At 42.2% G+C, this 17,836-nt stretch overlaps 1 protein-coding gene across 7 annotated transcripts in view; it reads right to left on the bottom strand.

Moving 5' to 3' along the window:
* The window catches only part of LOC119649635 (protein furry), a 582,748-nt gene that overhangs the window by 460,465 nt on the left and 104,447 nt on the right, over positions 1-17,836 (bottom strand). For all 7 annotated transcript variants that reach the window (XM_038051881.1, XM_038051885.1, XM_038051884.1 and 4 more), the window contains 4 exons: positions 15,927-16,076; positions 10,778-10,947; positions 9,979-10,133; positions 9,805-9,915 (listed from right to left, as the gene is read on the bottom strand). In XM_038051881.1, the coding sequence (XP_037907809.1) occupies positions 9,805-9,915; positions 9,979-10,133; positions 10,778-10,947; positions 15,927-16,076 (586 nt within the window). The remainder of the gene's footprint in view (positions 1-9,804; positions 9,916-9,978; positions 10,134-10,777; positions 10,948-15,926; positions 16,077-17,836) is intronic.

Raw genomic sequence — 17,836 nt, 5'->3', positions numbered from 1 at the left:
GTTTGATATAAGGTGGGAAGTTATCCTCAAACCTAAAGAAAACTTTGAAGAACGAGAAGAGCACGCGATGCTAGGGGAAGCAACCTCGTGATTGACGAGCGGCTAAAGGAGATGCCACTCTGCCCTCACTGTTTTACAACGCACAGCTCTAAAGCGACCCACTTACCGGTAATCATCATATAGTGGGTTCCATTGCATGACATAATTCACAATAGAATTGTCGCCCTTTCCCAATGTGTAACTTATCGACTGCCACTTCCACCTCATCAATAAATCCATGGCTACTATATTAGGCACGTACAACGGCGAAGTTTTTTATATATTATTGTCTCAGGACAGACTACTACAATGAGACGAAGTAGACATGATCTTCCGAGTAACAGTAGTGTTGGTTTCCAATATGTTATTCTCATATTGCAGCACAGAGAGAATATTGAGAGAGAGCAGCCTCAACTTGATGTTAATGTTGAAATAACTAATTTTCCCAATTTTGGAGAGAACATCTCAAGGCAGCTAAAAGTAAAGAAACATCTCATAATGTGTTGCATTTAATAAATGCTCATGGAAATACAACCAACTTTGTTTGAAAAACAATGCCGTTGGATACAGAAGGTAGGTTTATAGTCCTTTTTAAAATCTAATTCGACCATAGTTCATTAAAAACTGTTTAAATAGGAATGAAGTGGATCGACGGAAAGTATTTCTCATTAATTATACCCAAACAAAAAACATAGAACGTTTCATAAAGGAGCACTGTTTCCAGAACTCGAAAATTCATTACATCTGACAAAAAAGCCAACAATCATTACATTTTACAAAAACACGTGGATTCGGGAAGCATCACGGACCAACGCTTGACTACCCTAGGAGACAGTATATCCGGAAATCTGAGTATCTTTCATAGATGACCTTAATTACTATTTACATTTCAATGGTTTCCGGTGTAAGTTAAATATCAGAAAAGGTCAGGATAATAGAATAATAGAAATCTTCAGGGGTTAGTTCCCGAGAATGTTTTGTATCTCTTTACGTTGAACATGGAAAAAAAATCGCATACCCTGCAGAAAGTCATCTTCTCAGAAGTTTAAGGTGTAACTTTACATTCGACAACAAGGAAACCGTCAAATTTGATCAGAAGTTAGGAACCCAATAGGGATAAGAGTGCCATAAATTTCGAACATATTCAGCTGCTCGTGCTCGCATACAAGGAATATCCCGATGTCATTCTACTGTGTAGCTCACACTTCGTCAAATATCGCTAATTTGAGAAACACAACAAATTGCCATTCGTTCGCAATGGACAAATTTAAAAAAGGACTGGCCTTCTGCTATCACCACGTGAATACTTTCCATTTAATCACTTTCTACAAGAACCTTAAATTGAGGAGATACTAGAAGGATTGACAAGATACTCGAAGGTTTTAAAGTTACAATACTAACTTTCCGTGGTTACAGCCATAAAACAAAAAGAGAATAAATAATGATTAATTTCGAAGAAAAATCACTATAAAGGATTTTACTTCACAAAAGTCTATGAATTCCACTTATTTTAACAAATTCAATACCAACTCATTCTGCACTCACGGTAGATAATTAAGCTCAGGGGTTTCCCTCGAAGGAAAATAGCGGAACGACAACGACTTTGATGAAGCGGTACCGTACAGATGTAATTTCAGTTGATTTCATTGTCAGGTCGCAACAATTCCACTTACTTTATTTACATTGTTACTATTTACAGTATAGATGAAGGGAAGTTACCTTTCCTTGTCATCAGAATTCCTTGGAAGGAAGCTAAGCAATCCTTTTTATTGAAATGAACCGTTTTGTGCCTTTTCCTCCTCGCAGTCTCTCGTGTTGAATTCTTTGAAGTTATGTATTAAACAGAAAAACAACGGGGTTGAAAAAACTCACCCTTACATAGCAAGAATACAAGTCAACCTTCCCCCAAAAAAATATTGAAGAAAGGCTAAATTAGAAAAAGGTTCGACAAACAATTTTCCACTCATCGACTACGTGAGAAAGTGAGATTTAATGAAATCTACATTTTATATGATAAGTTCTAAGCGAAAGCAATCGATCAAAAAGTGGCGTTTGAACAGGCAACACGTACTCACGGAACGAGCTATTCAAAATTTAATCACATTAACGCGCGTAGAAGCGAGAATAGAATTGAATCAAATTAAATTTACCCGCATTGCTCCTAACCTCACAGAAATTATATTCCAAGAAAGACCTCGCACCTACCAAACCCAGTAGGCGGAATAGAATCAATGCCATAAGGATTCCAGTGTCAAGGAGCTCAGAAATCCAAAGACCATCCAGAACGTGATTGAAATCTACGAATCATTTTCAACTCAAAACCCTTAAGCATGCATTTCTAAATATATTTTTTCAATGCCACAATTGAAATTGAAATCTTACGTGAGAAATTGTTAATGAAAGCAATAAAATAAAAGTTACCACACAGATGGAAAACCCACCAGGATACTTCTCGGAAAGAAATCGGATGGAATTGGAGAAAATTCGTTTCGTTTATTTTATATCAGTTTTTGTTTGGATTGTCTATATTGAAGATCTACAGAACATTAGGCAACTATAATTCGGTTCATTGATTGTTTGGAAGCCTGTTGGTGGTAGGGTCCAATTGCAGCGACTCCTCAAAAAAATACGAATTGAACAACTACCACTCCAGCCGCGGCTTCTCCACTCTCGTACACTGCAGTGACTGAAAATTTCAAAAAGGAATCCCAAGAGTCAAACACGTCTGCAATTTTCTTTAAAATCAGAAGACGGTCAGAAGTATTTTCCAGTGACTAACCGGTTCGTCGTCCTGAAGCATCGACGGACACAGCTAGAAGTGCATCTGACTGAGGAAATGTCAGTAGTGTAGTGTCAACCAGTTATCGTTATTGTCAGTAACGCAACCTCGTGGAAGTCTTTGGTTTTGGACCCAAATAAGTAAGCGTTGAGGATCGCTTGGTGATGAGCAGTCTCTAAGTCCAAGAACCTTCGCAGATCCTTCACCGTGGTTGGCAGGGGACATTTTTTTATCGCTTCAACTACGTCTGGGTCAAGTTGAATTCCGTGAGAGGTAATCATGTAAACAGTAGTAGTAGGATTTTGCATTTTTCAACGTTTAGAACAAGACCGACCGCAAGGAGACATTGAAAAATGCACTCGAGATGGTCGAAATGCTCAGATTCAAAACAGGCGACCAAAGCATCATCCATGTAAACGAAACAGAAGTTAATTTTCGTAGGCCAGAGTGGATGAATCTCTGAAATATCTGCACAGCGTTCCACAAACCAAAAGTCCTGGTGAACTCGAAGAGCCCGAAGGGTATGCAAATAGCCGTTTTCGCTATGTCTTCGGAAGCAACAGGAATTTAGTGATACGCCTTGGTTAGACCCAAGGTCATAAAGAACCCTCAGGGGTCTTCGGGATACATGGTGTTACGTCCCCGAGGTGACCGAGTAAGTAGTTCTGACCCCCTAGCTGGCAGTATACCTGCGTCCTAGCCTTGAGAAAGCTTCTCTGTGAAGCGAAGTAACCGCGAATGACCGGTACACATCGTGACACACTGGGAATCCCCGAAGCCGTCGACAGCTCTCTGTGGACGTCAATGGGGTGATGTGAGCCGAGCTCAGTTAGTGGCTGTGGGATGTATCAGGAGCATTCGGGACCCTGGTCGGGTAGTGTGCGTTGAACCGGTGTTAGTTGCCCCGAGCGAGCGCTGATTAGTCCGTGAATTACGGGATCAGCTAAGGGTAGGTCAGACCTCAGGGAACAGGGGTAGGGGCTGTATCCCCGAGGGTACACCCGTTCCTGACTATTGTACACGATGCGTTGGTGAATTTTTCATGAGGAATAAACCAAAACCAACAAAAATCGACGAAATATCAGGGAAGGAGGAAGAGCTGAATGCGTTTGGGCACAGCGCAAAAATTCTTCGTTCATCGCAGCGATCAGCGAAAGAGGCAGCGAGGGCTGACATACCTGATGTGACACCGGGACCAAGTAGCGCGACTGATTGTGCGGGGAAGGCAATTCCAATACCCTGTAGGGAACCTGTTCTGGAAAAAACCCCAGTCAGAATCGCTTGTCCTGAGCAGGTGGATTCGGACACGAACGGAGTGCAATTGCAGTCGACCGTCCTCGCTAAAGCCGAAGAGGAAAGGCTCATCAGGAAATGCGTGGCAGTGGTGAAGCGTATGCGGTCGGCAACGTTCCTCCAGAGCAACGTCAGCAAAGGCGTCAAAAACGGGCTGATGGAACTGGAGGAACTATTGGATACCATCTCCTTCTACAGGCGAACGTGGAGAGCAGCGTAGCGGGTTGGAAATCAGAAACAGCCGCACTCCCCGCTGAAAACGCTGCTTGCGCCAAACGGACTGCAGATAGCCCACTTCAAAACGAACTGAGGAAAAGGCGGAAAGAGGACGACGTGCCTGAAGGAGATTTTATGAAAGTAGTTTTGCAGGGCCCAAAAAAAGAAGGCGAAGAAGGATAAACGGAAACAACTGGCTGCGCCACCAGAGACCCATCTGTCCAAAGACAAGGAGGTTGGAAACCAGAAGCCAGAAAAGAAGAGAAAACGACGAAGGTTTAGACCGTCGGCTCTGCTCATTAAGCCGACAGAAGGCAATATATTTCCGGAAGTCCTTACTGAAATCCACTACAGGATGAAACCCGAAGACAACAGAGCAGAGATGTCTCCCATACGGAAAACAAAGGGTGGCCGAGTCCGCGTCGAACTGGGCCCAAAGACGACTAGCAAGAGCGGGATCTTAACTACCTCACAGAAAACGTGAAAGTGAAGGCCATAAAGCGTGAATATCCAGAGATAACCAATGTTATGGATAGGTATCACCTCTGTAAATGCTTGAAGCCAAAAACATGCCGTGGTGGAAGTCCTCGAGCAATATGCAGGAAAACTACTTAACGGCGGTAAAATCAAAATTGGATGGGTAGTATGCAGGGTACGAATGCGGATAGTCCCCACCAAATGCTACAGGTGGCTGGACCATAGACACACGTTAGCAACTTATAAGGGACTGGACAAGGGAACACCATGCCGGAGATGCGGACAGGCAGGTCACCAAGCCTCTAATGAAGGGAAAAATTACGTTCTCTGCTGGGATCGCGGCGCGTCTGGTGAGAGCGTCACACTTTTGCGTCGGAATCTCTGGCATCATCCGTGGACGGGTGGCGAGTCCTGAAAGACTTCTCGGCAAGTGACCACCAGTACATCGCGTTCAAAGTCTGAAAACCGCTACTTGCCGGCGAGCACCAACGTGACGCTCCCCCTGCCTGTGGAGTGTCGCGAGGGTGAACATCATCGAAGCTCCTGAAACAAGCAGGGCCGTGCTGGAGGGTGATAGCGTCGCAGCTGGCAACATCGTGAATTCAGTGATGAACCTGACAACGACGGCATGTGAGAGGGCATACACCATAAAGGCACAATATAGATAAGCAAAAAAGAAACTCCGCAGCGCGATAAATAAAAGCAAAGCTCGCCCCAGGCAGAACGTGGTCAACGAGGTGAATTAGGACCCCTGGGGATTTGGCTATAAGGTTGTTGCCCGGAAAATCTGGGGAAAATAGCGCGGAAAGCGTCGGGCATTGCCCCCTTCTCACAATGAGAAAGCTTGAAGTAGCGACTCCCACTATGAAAAACAAGAAGGCGCCAAGTCCTGATGGCATTTCGGCGGAAGTCTACCAGCTGGTGTTCTGCCAATGACCAGACTTGCTACTTGGCGCGTTCAACGCTTGCTTGAAGGAGAGCATTTTTCCTTGTCGCTGGAAGGTAGCCACACTCGCGATGATCAGCAAGGGAAAAGGAGACCCGGAGCTCCCGTCTGCATACCGACCGCTGTGTATGCTTCACACGACCAGGAAAGTGCGGGAGAATTATCCCCAAGGCAGTTCGGGTTCAGAACAGGGAGATCCACAGTTGATCTCCTGATTGTGTGTTCTGCAATGGAGTGGCGGACGACGCTGAGCACACCTTTTTCTCTTGCAAAGGATGGGACGGCTTTCGTCAACAGCTTTATGCAAGCACAGGGAAGCTCTCTCCAGACAACATTGTCAGAAATGCTAAAGAGCGCTGGCAGCTGGAGTTGTGTTGCGCATTATGTTCGGGTTCTTGTTATTACGAAGGAAACTGTACTCGACCGGATGGCAAAGGGTTGTTTAAACAAACAATTCCCTTCCTCCCTTCCCGTTGGTGAAAGGGATTCCCTGACTTGAAGACTCCCAAAGCCGGGAGAGCGGGAGGGCTAGCCCGAAGCAATGTGTCAAACGGTTCCAAGCTAGTTTTTTGATAACAGGGAGGAGTTTAGTTGGTAGTCCGACAGCATACTGTTGCCAATGAATTCACCTACCCAACTCCCAAAAAAAAGTCGTAAAAATACGGCAGTTCGTGAGTGCGCGAAATCATGGATGAGTGGAATGCAGTACCGGCCGAGAATTGTCTGAGTATTCAGACGTCTAGAATCTCCGTAAGGCCTCTATTCACCATTTGGCTTGGCACCAAATGAAGAGGAGATGACCAACAGCTATTGGAAGGTCTGTAAATACCCTGTTTCATAAGATCGTCAAACTCTTTCCTTCCAGCAGCCAGCTTCTGGGGTGATAGAGGACAAAGATCGGGGAGCCGGTAGTCTTGGTATGGTGCTGCACATCGTGATATTGCGATATTTTCGGAGGAGTGCGCGAATGCGATGGTCGATAATGTCCTCGAAAACTGTCGAAAGAGTGTCGTTTGCGAGGGTGGAAATTTTTCCTGACGACTTTAGGTTTTGTTCTGCAGGTCCACCAACAGCCTATAGTGACAAATCTGCGCCTAAAATGGGGTACTAATGTCCGCTAAAACGAATGGCCGAGACTCACGTCCACCTGCCTGTAGCCGTAAGTGCGGATGGGAGAGGAGTTCGCGGCATGTTCTGCGATATCACCGTATTTGGACGGGGTACAGAAAGAATCGATACCTCAGCCCCTGTGTCAACCAGGAAGCAACGCCTGCGCAGAGGGTCTAAAATTTTAAGGCGATGTACTGCGTACTGCGCTTCGGGTAGCCCTCGACGAGGCACCCAGCGAACCTAGTTTTTGTTGCATTGCATTGCATCCGATGGTATATTAAGTCGCTTGAGCTCCGTATTTACGGTGGTACCAATCATCGAGACCGATGAAGGTCCCGGCATGCGACTATCCGAACGCCCTTTTCGGGAAGCAGACCTCCACCGTAACAGCGATCGAGATCTACCTTCCGAACGCAAAGTACCTACCGTCGCCGTAAACTTCGAGGCTACGTCCGCCAGTGTCGTTACCATTACTTTCAGGTCTTCAATTTCCCGATTTGTGTCTCTGGAGACTTCCGCGACCACGAGGCGTGCGGCCGTGTCGCACAATACCTCTAGCAATCCCGAGTCCGCACAAGTTGGCACGTGTGATCTCCGGGAGTCGCTGCAATCAGAGGAACTTCAATAGCTCTGAACCGAGCGGCTGGCTGGGGGTATGGTCGCACAACGCCAGCTCTTTCAGTAAACCATTCAGCTTTGCTTCCTCACTCACTGACAACCGACGTATGAGCTGTTCCTTTAATCTGACGTAGGAGCAGTTCTCTAACACGTCCATGACGCGTCCATGTGCTAATGAGTGAAGCAAAGGCAGAACACCGGAGCGAAACCCAACGATCTAAGCGAAACAAAAAAAAGTCGGGAAACCGGAAGCTATACGCTTCAGGTATGAAAGGTTTTATGTATTTATTTTATAAAGCCATTTGAGTGTGCATTTTTCCCATTAGAACCTAGCACATAATGACATTCAAAGTATTAAATTTGCACAGAAACGGCAACAACACAAGGAGAATCTGTACTTAACGAGATCATACCTCCAGAACGAACCTAAGATGTCTGTTCAGAAATTCCGCGAACACAAAAAGAAGTGCGCACTACTCCAACATCATAGCACAAAGTTTTCGTACATAAAGATCTTTTAATTTGTTCTCATGTTTTTGTTGTATTAATGACAAGAACGACACTTTTCTTACGTACAATTGAAAGGGAGTGCTTCAAACAGATTTCAGGAGAAGAATCTTCCAATTCACCACTTCCGCAAAAAATGTTGATATGGAGCAATTTCCCCTGCCAATGCCACAGAAGTTGAAAAGGTAATCAAACGAATGAGAGCGGAAAAAGCAACAGGACCTAACGGTCAAATTATCGTCTAATTCGGTTGTTATTCCATACCATGAAAATAACCGCCGATAGCGAACAGATCACCGTGAACCCAGGCGAGTTTGTCAAGAACTAATGAGCTTCTAGCGCAATACACGCTGGTCAGCTACCCATGGAGAAACAGCACGAACCCATTCTCAGAAACTACCCAACCGAAGAATCTGAAAAAAATCAAGAAGCTGCCTCTGTATGGTACCTAAGTTCATATTGATATCTATTCGATTATAATAGGCGATAGCAGTATCGCCCTCTCTAGATTGCATTCCTGTATCTAGAGCTGGACACGCTAGATAGTGATTTGAGTTCCTTTACGCGGACCAAATCTATGGCCGAGAAAAGTGTCGCATTCGATCATGGCGAGGCGACTCCGCTACTAAAAGCAAGATGTATATTCTGAACCTTTTCATAATTTTAAATTACAATAACAGTCAAAACAGTTCCTTGAGAAGTTGACTTGAGAATCATCTGGGCAATAGTGCCTACCAAGAAATCCGTGACTATCAAGTAAATGAGATGAATCAAAACTGCTGCGGACTGGGGCACCATGGTTTGCGAAAAATCTGCCTGTGAGGACTTAAAAAATTAAACAGTGAAGAACAGGATTCATTACCAAACAAGCAGGTATACATTACACAAGCTTTTGCCGCTATGGAAACCCGGAAAGCCTACTCGCCTGTGGAAATAATTTTGACCCACTTGCGATCGATACTTTCTTGACCTGTTTTTCGAAGAGTAAAGATTTCTTGGGAATATTTTTAGAGATGAACGTACTTTTAAGAATATCAATATATTCAAAGTTATGTCTTCACCAAATTCAGACGGAATATCCTTTCCTGGCCTCATCATTTTTTTGTTTTTTAAATAGCTTGATAATGAACCTCTCAAGGCGTTTCATAATCATTTCCTTTAATCATCTGCCTTTTCGTTGGTATTTCGTTGCTTCTAATATCTGGCAAAGCCGTTATCGCGCCACAATACTTTCTTGCTTCTGCGGCCATTTATTTCAAACCTGAATGTTTAGTCAAGAAATAGGACTTGAATGATTTTTTGAATTCAGTACTTATCTCCGTTTTGTCCCTTAACCCCGCATCCTAAAAAAAATAATAACTATTTTCTATCAGGTTCTTACATGCACCCCTTGTGCCAGACATGTTATACCTTCTTGCGATAAGAAGAATGGAGAAATTGTCGATCATTGACTGTGCTGATTGCACATATTTGTAGTGCGATATTTTACTAGAACGTTATCCCTTATACAGGTAGGAAATACCATTGTAAGATTTGGTAAATTATTTTTGAATCTCTTTACGGAAAAGGTACAATAAATGGAAGCTTATGAACGACGACAAAAGGAATCATGTATACCCGAGGTTATTCAAAAAATAAATTATTTCAGAAACCCCTTGGACAAAGACTTTGAGTTGACAGATTATACACTGCCCGAGAAATGGGCAGGAAAATATATTCGATTCAACTGCACGTTCCATGTTTCATTTTTGTTCAAATGAAACTGAGAAGTTTTGATTTATTTAATATCATGCATAAAAAAAAATATCAAATCACTTACCTTTTCATCTTTCGAAGTCAAAAGTAAATCCAACCACTTGTAGATTAAACCTTCCTCAGAAAGGTACTGCGGGTCAAAACAGGGGCCACAACAAAGAACTGCGGACATAGCCTACAAAAAAAATAGTTTCCAGTTAGTAAAAATATAGAGACAGTTTCACACAATATTGAATACCTGAAGTGCGCTGAATTGGAGTTTCTCTTCATCAGCCGTCGCTCCAATTTGTGAAGATATTCCCAGTGGTTTCGAAAATGACCCACACCATGTTGCAAACAAGTTGAAAAGATTTCGTCTTAAATCGCGTGACAAAAGTGTCGCACATGATTCCACTGTAATGCGAACAAAATAAACATTGATTTTACATAACATACGAGTTATGTCAATTCCATCATATATGTGTATTATAGAAGGTAATTGACAGAAAACCGCTTAAGGTGCTTCTATTCGATTTTCATCATGTTCCTACATTTAGTGGAATGATAGATTTCCAGGAATAAGACATCATCCATACGTCAGGAAAAGACCGTCATTTCCGTCTGTCATTTCGATGATTTAGAATTTTCCTAAAACCTTGTGCTGACATGCTATTAACCTAAGTAGCATTATATACTGAGAATATGTCACCACATTCTCTTTGGATTATATAGGATAAAATATAAAAATAGTATCTCAACATCCACATGATGACTTTCCAGGAATCTATCAAAAGAGAAGTGATAGCTAACTTTGTATTCTGAGTTGAAAAAGTGGTTGAGCTCAAAATACGGCAATGTTTATAGTTCATGACATCCACGTGGAATATGGTTAGATATCAGCGCCGTAGAATAGGTACAAATTCAAGATACAAAAAAGTCTTTTATTATGGATAACACTAACATGGGAGATTTTGCAACAGAAAAGGTGCTTAAAGATCGCGAAAGCTTTAAGTCTATCTACCTTAGGGGATAAAGGATGTACTTATTAAGATACTTACGTGTAAAATTTTTTATCATCTTCCGAATAAAGTCGCAAAAATGTATCTTAACTTCGCGAATGCTGGTATTATCTTTATCAGTTTCAGATTCGAGGTAAATTCGTGCTCCTTCGATATATTCCACGAATGTCGGGTGAAGCGACATTGTGTCTCGTTCCAAAACGCAAGGACTGTGGAAAAATTAGAAGACGATTAAGATAATTATGAAAATATTAAAAGCAATTCTATTGGAAGTAGAGTATGGGGTCACGGTTACAAAATGCATATTGTGTAAATTTAGCCTGTAAGCATGAGCACTAAGAAATCCCGTGGAATCTCATAATAAAACATAATGATACGCTCGCTCCAGTTACCCACCGATCTATTGTGGAAGAATTATAAGTGGAATTTCCTGGAAAAAGTTAAGTTGAATCCCAACGAATTCAAAAAGTTTTCTAAGAAAATTATCCTTAATATATTGGCAATAAGATGATTGCCAGGAAACGTGCACAGAAGCGCAAAAAATAAGGAGAAGATTATAAGCACACATTTCAGGCATAAAAAAATTGGTTTCAAGTTTCAAGGAGGTTTTAACTTCTACTTGCCTTGTCTGGAGAGACCAGATATATTGTCCTTACAATGGGATGAGATAAATATAGAGCAGAAAATCTTTGAAAAAAATCGGTTGGCTTCGCAATGAATGGTGAAAAATAATAAATTATTGAACGTGATTGAAATATGACTAAAGTAACCCGAAATTTCCGGGATGATGAGTGTTCAAGGGCGAAATTATCTCACGCAGAGCGAAGGCGTTTCCAAAAGGTTTTGTATTTAACTAGGATTGGTGGGGGGATGCGAATTCCCAACTTACGTTGAATATGCAAATCACGAAGCAATGGCTACTCATATTCCGCACAAGAGTATGTACATTCAGCACGTTTTCGGTCAGAAAAAGCCACAACAAATTTATATATGATTGGATGAATTATGCTGCAGAAGATTAGTTGAACGAAGGATTCCAAAGGACACTATAGATCTCGCAGAAGCTGATGTCGGATATTATTAACGAAAAGCAAAATCATACGCCGTATTCGCATATGCGCGCTGATATTGTTTGTATAATAGAACCTTGAAGAAACTGCGAATTCTTTTAGTTCAAAATCTCTAAGTCAAGCAGTGAACTGTAGGGTAGACTGACGTAGAATATAACTCTCTGAAAGCCAACCTATCTCTCCTATCTAATATGATGCTCTCCACAAGCCAAAGCTCTCGTCTAACAAGACCGTGAGCGGATGGTGACAGGCACACCCAGCACGAGATGACTGCTGTCAACAAAACCCTACGGATCTAGACTGAAATGTCGAAAAACACATCACAGAAATTTCCAGTGGACCACTCATAAAAGCTAACCAATATGCCTAAAGTAAAGACATCGGAATAATAGCAGGATTTGATCCCCACCATATATATATATACTGGCTGTCGTACGGAATGTCGCGGTTTAGATCTCATTGGTGGCAGTGGGATTTGTATCGTGATTTGACGTCGGCGACCAGTCGAGTCAGCAGTGAATGAGTACCTGAGTCAAATCAGGGTAATAATCTCGGGCGAACGCAATGCTGTCCACATTGCCTCCTACAGTGCACTGTAGTGTAACGTTACGGTCTTGAATGAAGTGCTCTAACACACTTCAAGGTCCTGATCCAATATGGATTGAGCCAACGATTATTATTATTATATATATATATACTGTGGAAGCTTTAACATCAACGCAAAAGGAGCGAGACTACTACAGTACCGGGTAGGAACCGAATTGCGGATCCTCAATTTGGGCAATGAGCCCACTTTCTTCAACGTAGGCAGGCAAGAGGTCATCGACATTACGGTGGCTTCCCGTGATATTACGGTTCTTGTCGAAGAATGGAAAGTATCAAACGATATCACGCTCTCGGATCCCAGAAGTGTTAATTTCGTAGTGGGTAGAGATCCACCCCACCCACTCATATAGAAACGCTTTTGCGAAGAGACCAAATCTATTAAGGCAACCTCAAAGCTAAAGCGGATCGTTGTCAAAGAACGTAGCTAGCAACGGAGTTATCTACGATTACAGAACAGGAGGTATACAGAAAGCGATGAAGAAATGATAAAGCATTTGCTTGAAATGCATTTCCCAGTCAGCATCCAAAATCTCACCTCGGGACCAACAGATACATCCAACCCTCAACCAAAAGATTGAACTCTGGCATTCAAAGTAGTATCACTGGAACTAGTGAAATGGCTATTTAACTCATCTCGTTCCATAGGTACAATTCCACAGCCCCAGGGAGGAGTTCTCTCTCCTCTGTTACGGCTCCTGGTTATCAACACGTTGCCATGGCTCCTGAAAGACACAAACGCTGTCGCACAAGCATTGGCGGACGACCTAACCGTAATAATTTTCGGCAAGTCTGCGGGCACAGTATGGAACCACTTGAAAGTAACACTGTTTGTAATCTACATATGGTGCCTCCATAATGAAGTCACGGTGAACACTAGGAATACTGAACTAGTTATGTTCACTAAAAACGTCAAGTAGGGTAAGTACACGCTATCCACCTTAGGAGGGGTGAAAATCCAACAGCATAGCCAGTTGGTATGGATTTCTAGTGCTGCTAAACTGCCGACTAAACGAAACATTCCGAATCTAAGTGTCAGGGCGCTCAAACATCGCTGATAATAAGGAATCATCCACAATGATGGGGTTAGAACCAGCTTTAGACATCCGGCTATGCACTGTTAAGTCCACTCTGAAGGGGGAATTGCAATGATTCACGCAGTCGAATGAAGAAATTTGAACTTCTGCCGGCAGGCGAAAATCTTTATGAAAAAACGTGAGGCTGTAGGCAATCCCCGGGGACAGTACAATGACCCTAACAAACATCTGAGTATTAGGAGCTGCGATTCTCCCCACTAAACTAAATTAACTTGCTAACTGAGGTTATAATGCTTACCGGGCAGGACCATCAACCGAAACTACCCTATATCTGTTGACAGATATATTACAGGATACCATATAAATTAAGTAGATAGCACGATATATGTTTTTGGACATCGAAGTAGCGTTCGACAACACATCGCAAACAGAGATGCCCTGATGACAAGAGAACGCGAAATAAGCTGCCCTTCTGGATGGGGGATGTTAGAGTAAGCAAATAGAAGTGGCAGCAAGTAGGAACTCGATTGACATGAACACTACTCAAAGTTACTCCTATGAGAGTTATCAAATACTGGAATACAGATCCAGCGCTACGCTGATGACATTGTTTTAATATGTAGGGGCAAATGTACCCCTATGTGACAGACTCCAAGCTGGACCACGAATCACTAGTACCTGAGGCAGCAAAGCGAGGCTGGCCATCAATCTATACAAGGCCACTATGATAGCCCATGTTTACGTATGGGGACAGATAGTTTTACAAACGTCAAAGACTGGCTTGTAAGTGTACCACTGAGATAATGAGGACAGCCCCACCGGCATCCTCAGAGGTCCCTCTGAGATTGACTTCTCTCCATCTGCACATGCAGGTGTCCGGGAGTATCAACGAGAAGGGCTGACTAAATCAAAGGAAGATTGTATTCTTTCTAAGCGATATCCCGAATTACTGACACCGAAGGATAGCATGAAGTTTGAAACACGTTGACATATGGCTTAGAGCAACAAGTGGGGGGCGGCATTGTGATTCTAATCGGCAGTCAAGCGGCGATTACAGCACTTAGACCCAATCTGGTGAATAGATATGAGAGTGGCTTAACAAACTGAGTACGCTCGGCTCGCTGCCGATTTAGAAGGAAAGTAAAGTTCCGAATTATCAACGGCGCAACAACCGGTATCCGGTGCAGACCATAAATTTCCGAGTATACAAAACGATAATACGATCCGGGCTATGCTACGGATTAAAAACATGGACCCTAACACAAACTTCCGAAAAACTGGTCAATACTTTCGGAGGGAGGGTCAGATTTCGAAATTGGAGGACCCGATCGATGGGTCTAGATGATTGAAAGGACATTCTGAAGGCCATAGTCTGAAATGGGCTTTAGAGCCTCGACGACGACTCCGACTCTGGTTTCTACGCCACATTGGCTATACAGACCAGAGCCATTCTGTGGAATCACTAAAGAGTTCCTGCCTACGACTCTGAACAACGAAAAAGAACAACTTAGGAAACTGTACTGGGAGGAAACATGAACCAAGAGCAAGCTTGATCACCTGAGAGCCATTAGTTTACATGACATGGAGCAGTTTAGGGTGTTCATTGAGGGATATGAGCCTGAAAGAACCTGAAACAGCCTGTAATGATCTCGCGCCTTCAACACACTTGGGAGTCAACGGCACATACAACATATTACGTCAATTATCAAAAGCGCCCATCCTTTACAACACATTGTCATTTACAACAAACTTGCTCTTCCATCTAAGTAAAATGGCCCACACCAATCCTAACAAACATATATTTAGCAAATGATTGACGTACAGTTACAGCAACGACCATACCAAAGTGTTAACTGTCAGATATTCTTCTTCTTCTAATAATAATTTATTTTACCACCAAAATGCACAGAGATGTCGTAAGATGCTTCCGAAAAGGATTATGCCTAAGGCAATCTAACGTCCTGAAATACCATCGAAAACGTCTGTCAACACCAGAAGTACTCTACTGAAATCATCCCGAACGTAGCAATTGCCGTCAGAGTGAACATTATGGCACATTTTTCAGATGCAAGTGAAATATTTTTAAGCTCAAAGTCAAAAACAAAATACGTTTTCGCAAAGTCAATGAAGGTAATACCAAATTTGTGACCCAAGGCAAGCAAAAAGAAAAACTGAATGGAATTTCGCCTCGATATCAAGGATCTAAAGATTCCCAATTATCTAGAAGATGACTTTGATAAAACTTGGGGTAATATGTAGCAGAAAATAATTCACCCCAATCATCAAACCGCCTAATAAATAATGCATGCCCCGTGATTAGGGCGGAATAATTCGTATACATAACTGGGATATTTTCCTTGAACCAGATATAAATTACCTTAGGCTTAGACAGCAAGTCTTAATGTGTCTACCATAAACGATTTCCAAGAAGTTGTACCATCGTATGCCACCTTCCTAGAATTAATTAATAATGCATACCTGACTCCGTAGGTTCCATGCTCTGCAATCTTCTCGAAAACTTTAACAAGCTGCAATCGAAGGGCGTCCTTACGTTTTCTACGACGCATATTTTCCTGCTTTCTGTCCACTGCTTCTCGTATATAAATCACAAATTCCTCCATTAAGTCTCTGTAAGTAACAAGGATAGAATACTAAGTAACTACCTGGCAAAGAATGTATCTAATATTTATTTAGGTATAGTATCCACTGAATAAACAAGTAAATAAACTATTTTCAGCTCCTCCATTCTTCACCAATTAGAATAGTGGATATTCGGGGGTAATTGTTGTCCGACGCACGATAAAGTCCTGCAAATTAACTACATGCACCTTACAAGAGTATCTTAGTCAAAAATAGCCTCCAAGCCGTTTGCAAATGGTGACAAAAGGAGACGCTGCCCTTTAGATGACCATCTGCGTATCTAAATAAAACTACAAAAACTAATAATTAGCGGAGTTAACTTGACTGGAATTTATCAAACAACCTACAAAAATAATGGCTTCCCCCTGATTGTACTCAGAATAAGCCCCACATGTGTGGAACATTTTGAGACTTCAGTACCAATGAAACGAGTCTATGTAAAAGCAGGAGACCGGAAGCTCGCCGTTTCAGGTATGAAAGGTTTTGTTTATTTTTTATGCAGGAATGTTTGGGAACAAGTTGGTTCCATTTATACATAGCTTGTAGTATATATGACGTATGTTAAATATACCCGAAAATAAATTCGATGTAGTAATGAATTAACTTTAACCTGCTATAACTTTATTAAAAATATTAGGATCTCTAGCAAACTTTCCAATGTAATGCTTCATATTAAAACCTATACTTAATATTAATTTTGCTGATCTGGGATTAATTTAAGGTTTGAGGCAAATTTACAAAATATAATAATGTACATTTATTATCTTTATTTGAGCAGATATCGTAACGTAGAGTATTTTGAGGCATAGACACCATGTATATGGACTGCCAAAGTTTTTTTAAATTTTCGTTTGACTATTTTCTGGGAGTGGATTCCTGAAGCGATTGACCCCATTCAGACGCCCGCGTTCCTCCCCTTTGTCAAAACTAATATCTGCTTCGAAAAGTACTGATCAAGACGTTTCAGCTGATACCCCACGTGGTTATAATCGGAAAAAAAACACTATACAATGTTTTGCGTGAATGGATGGGAGTTGTCATTCACGTCGTCTAAGGCCAAAGTCAGCTTTTAGTATCAGGCCACCCACTAACAAGTCAACTCTGAAATGAAAAATCGCAGCAGACAAAAATCCTTGTGAAAGAACCCGCTGCCGCTAGTGTCATTTTTGCTGTCCCTTAGTAGGGTTTATAACGGGGCACTACAGTTTAAATTACCACTTTGAAAAAAATGGGATGAGATCTCGGCTATACCGGCCAATGTGAGGAAGAGACAGCCCTACGCTTAATATGCGGTTTCCTGGCCTCCTCAGATCTCATATGAAGATATTTCGATAAGGTTTTCTTCTTGAAGAATTTGCGCACTTTCTGCCCCTGGAAAATGTTCCCAGATTCGCAATTCTCTTATTTTTTATCTTTATTGAACTTCATATGCTCCTGTCTATCTGTGCTTCCAGCTTAATTCGTAGATAAAGGGAATGGCATGACAAAGCACCGATTCAAAAATGGCAGCGATAGGACCGATATTCCATTCGCCTTCTCCGAGGCGAATTTTACCAAATAATGCATTCAATAATGTGTAATAGTCATTTTTAAGGTTTTGTGTGAAACAAAACCTTATTAGAATCGATTCGATGTCTGTCTGTCTGTCTGTCTGTCTGTCTGTCTGTCTGTCTGTCTGTCTGTCTGTCCGTCTTTTTTTTTTTTTTTTTCCCGATGGAAGGTGGAAAGCTTCAAAAGCTACCGCAGGC

Source organism: Hermetia illucens, chromosome 2 (genome assembly GCF_905115235.1).
Source record: "Hermetia illucens chromosome 2, iHerIll2.2.curated.20191125, whole genome shotgun sequence".
Classification (NCBI taxonomy): domain Eukaryota; kingdom Metazoa; phylum Arthropoda; class Insecta; order Diptera; family Stratiomyidae; genus Hermetia; species Hermetia illucens.
Note: the sequence above shows the minus strand (reverse complement) of the source record. Positions and strands in the feature narration are given on the sequence as shown.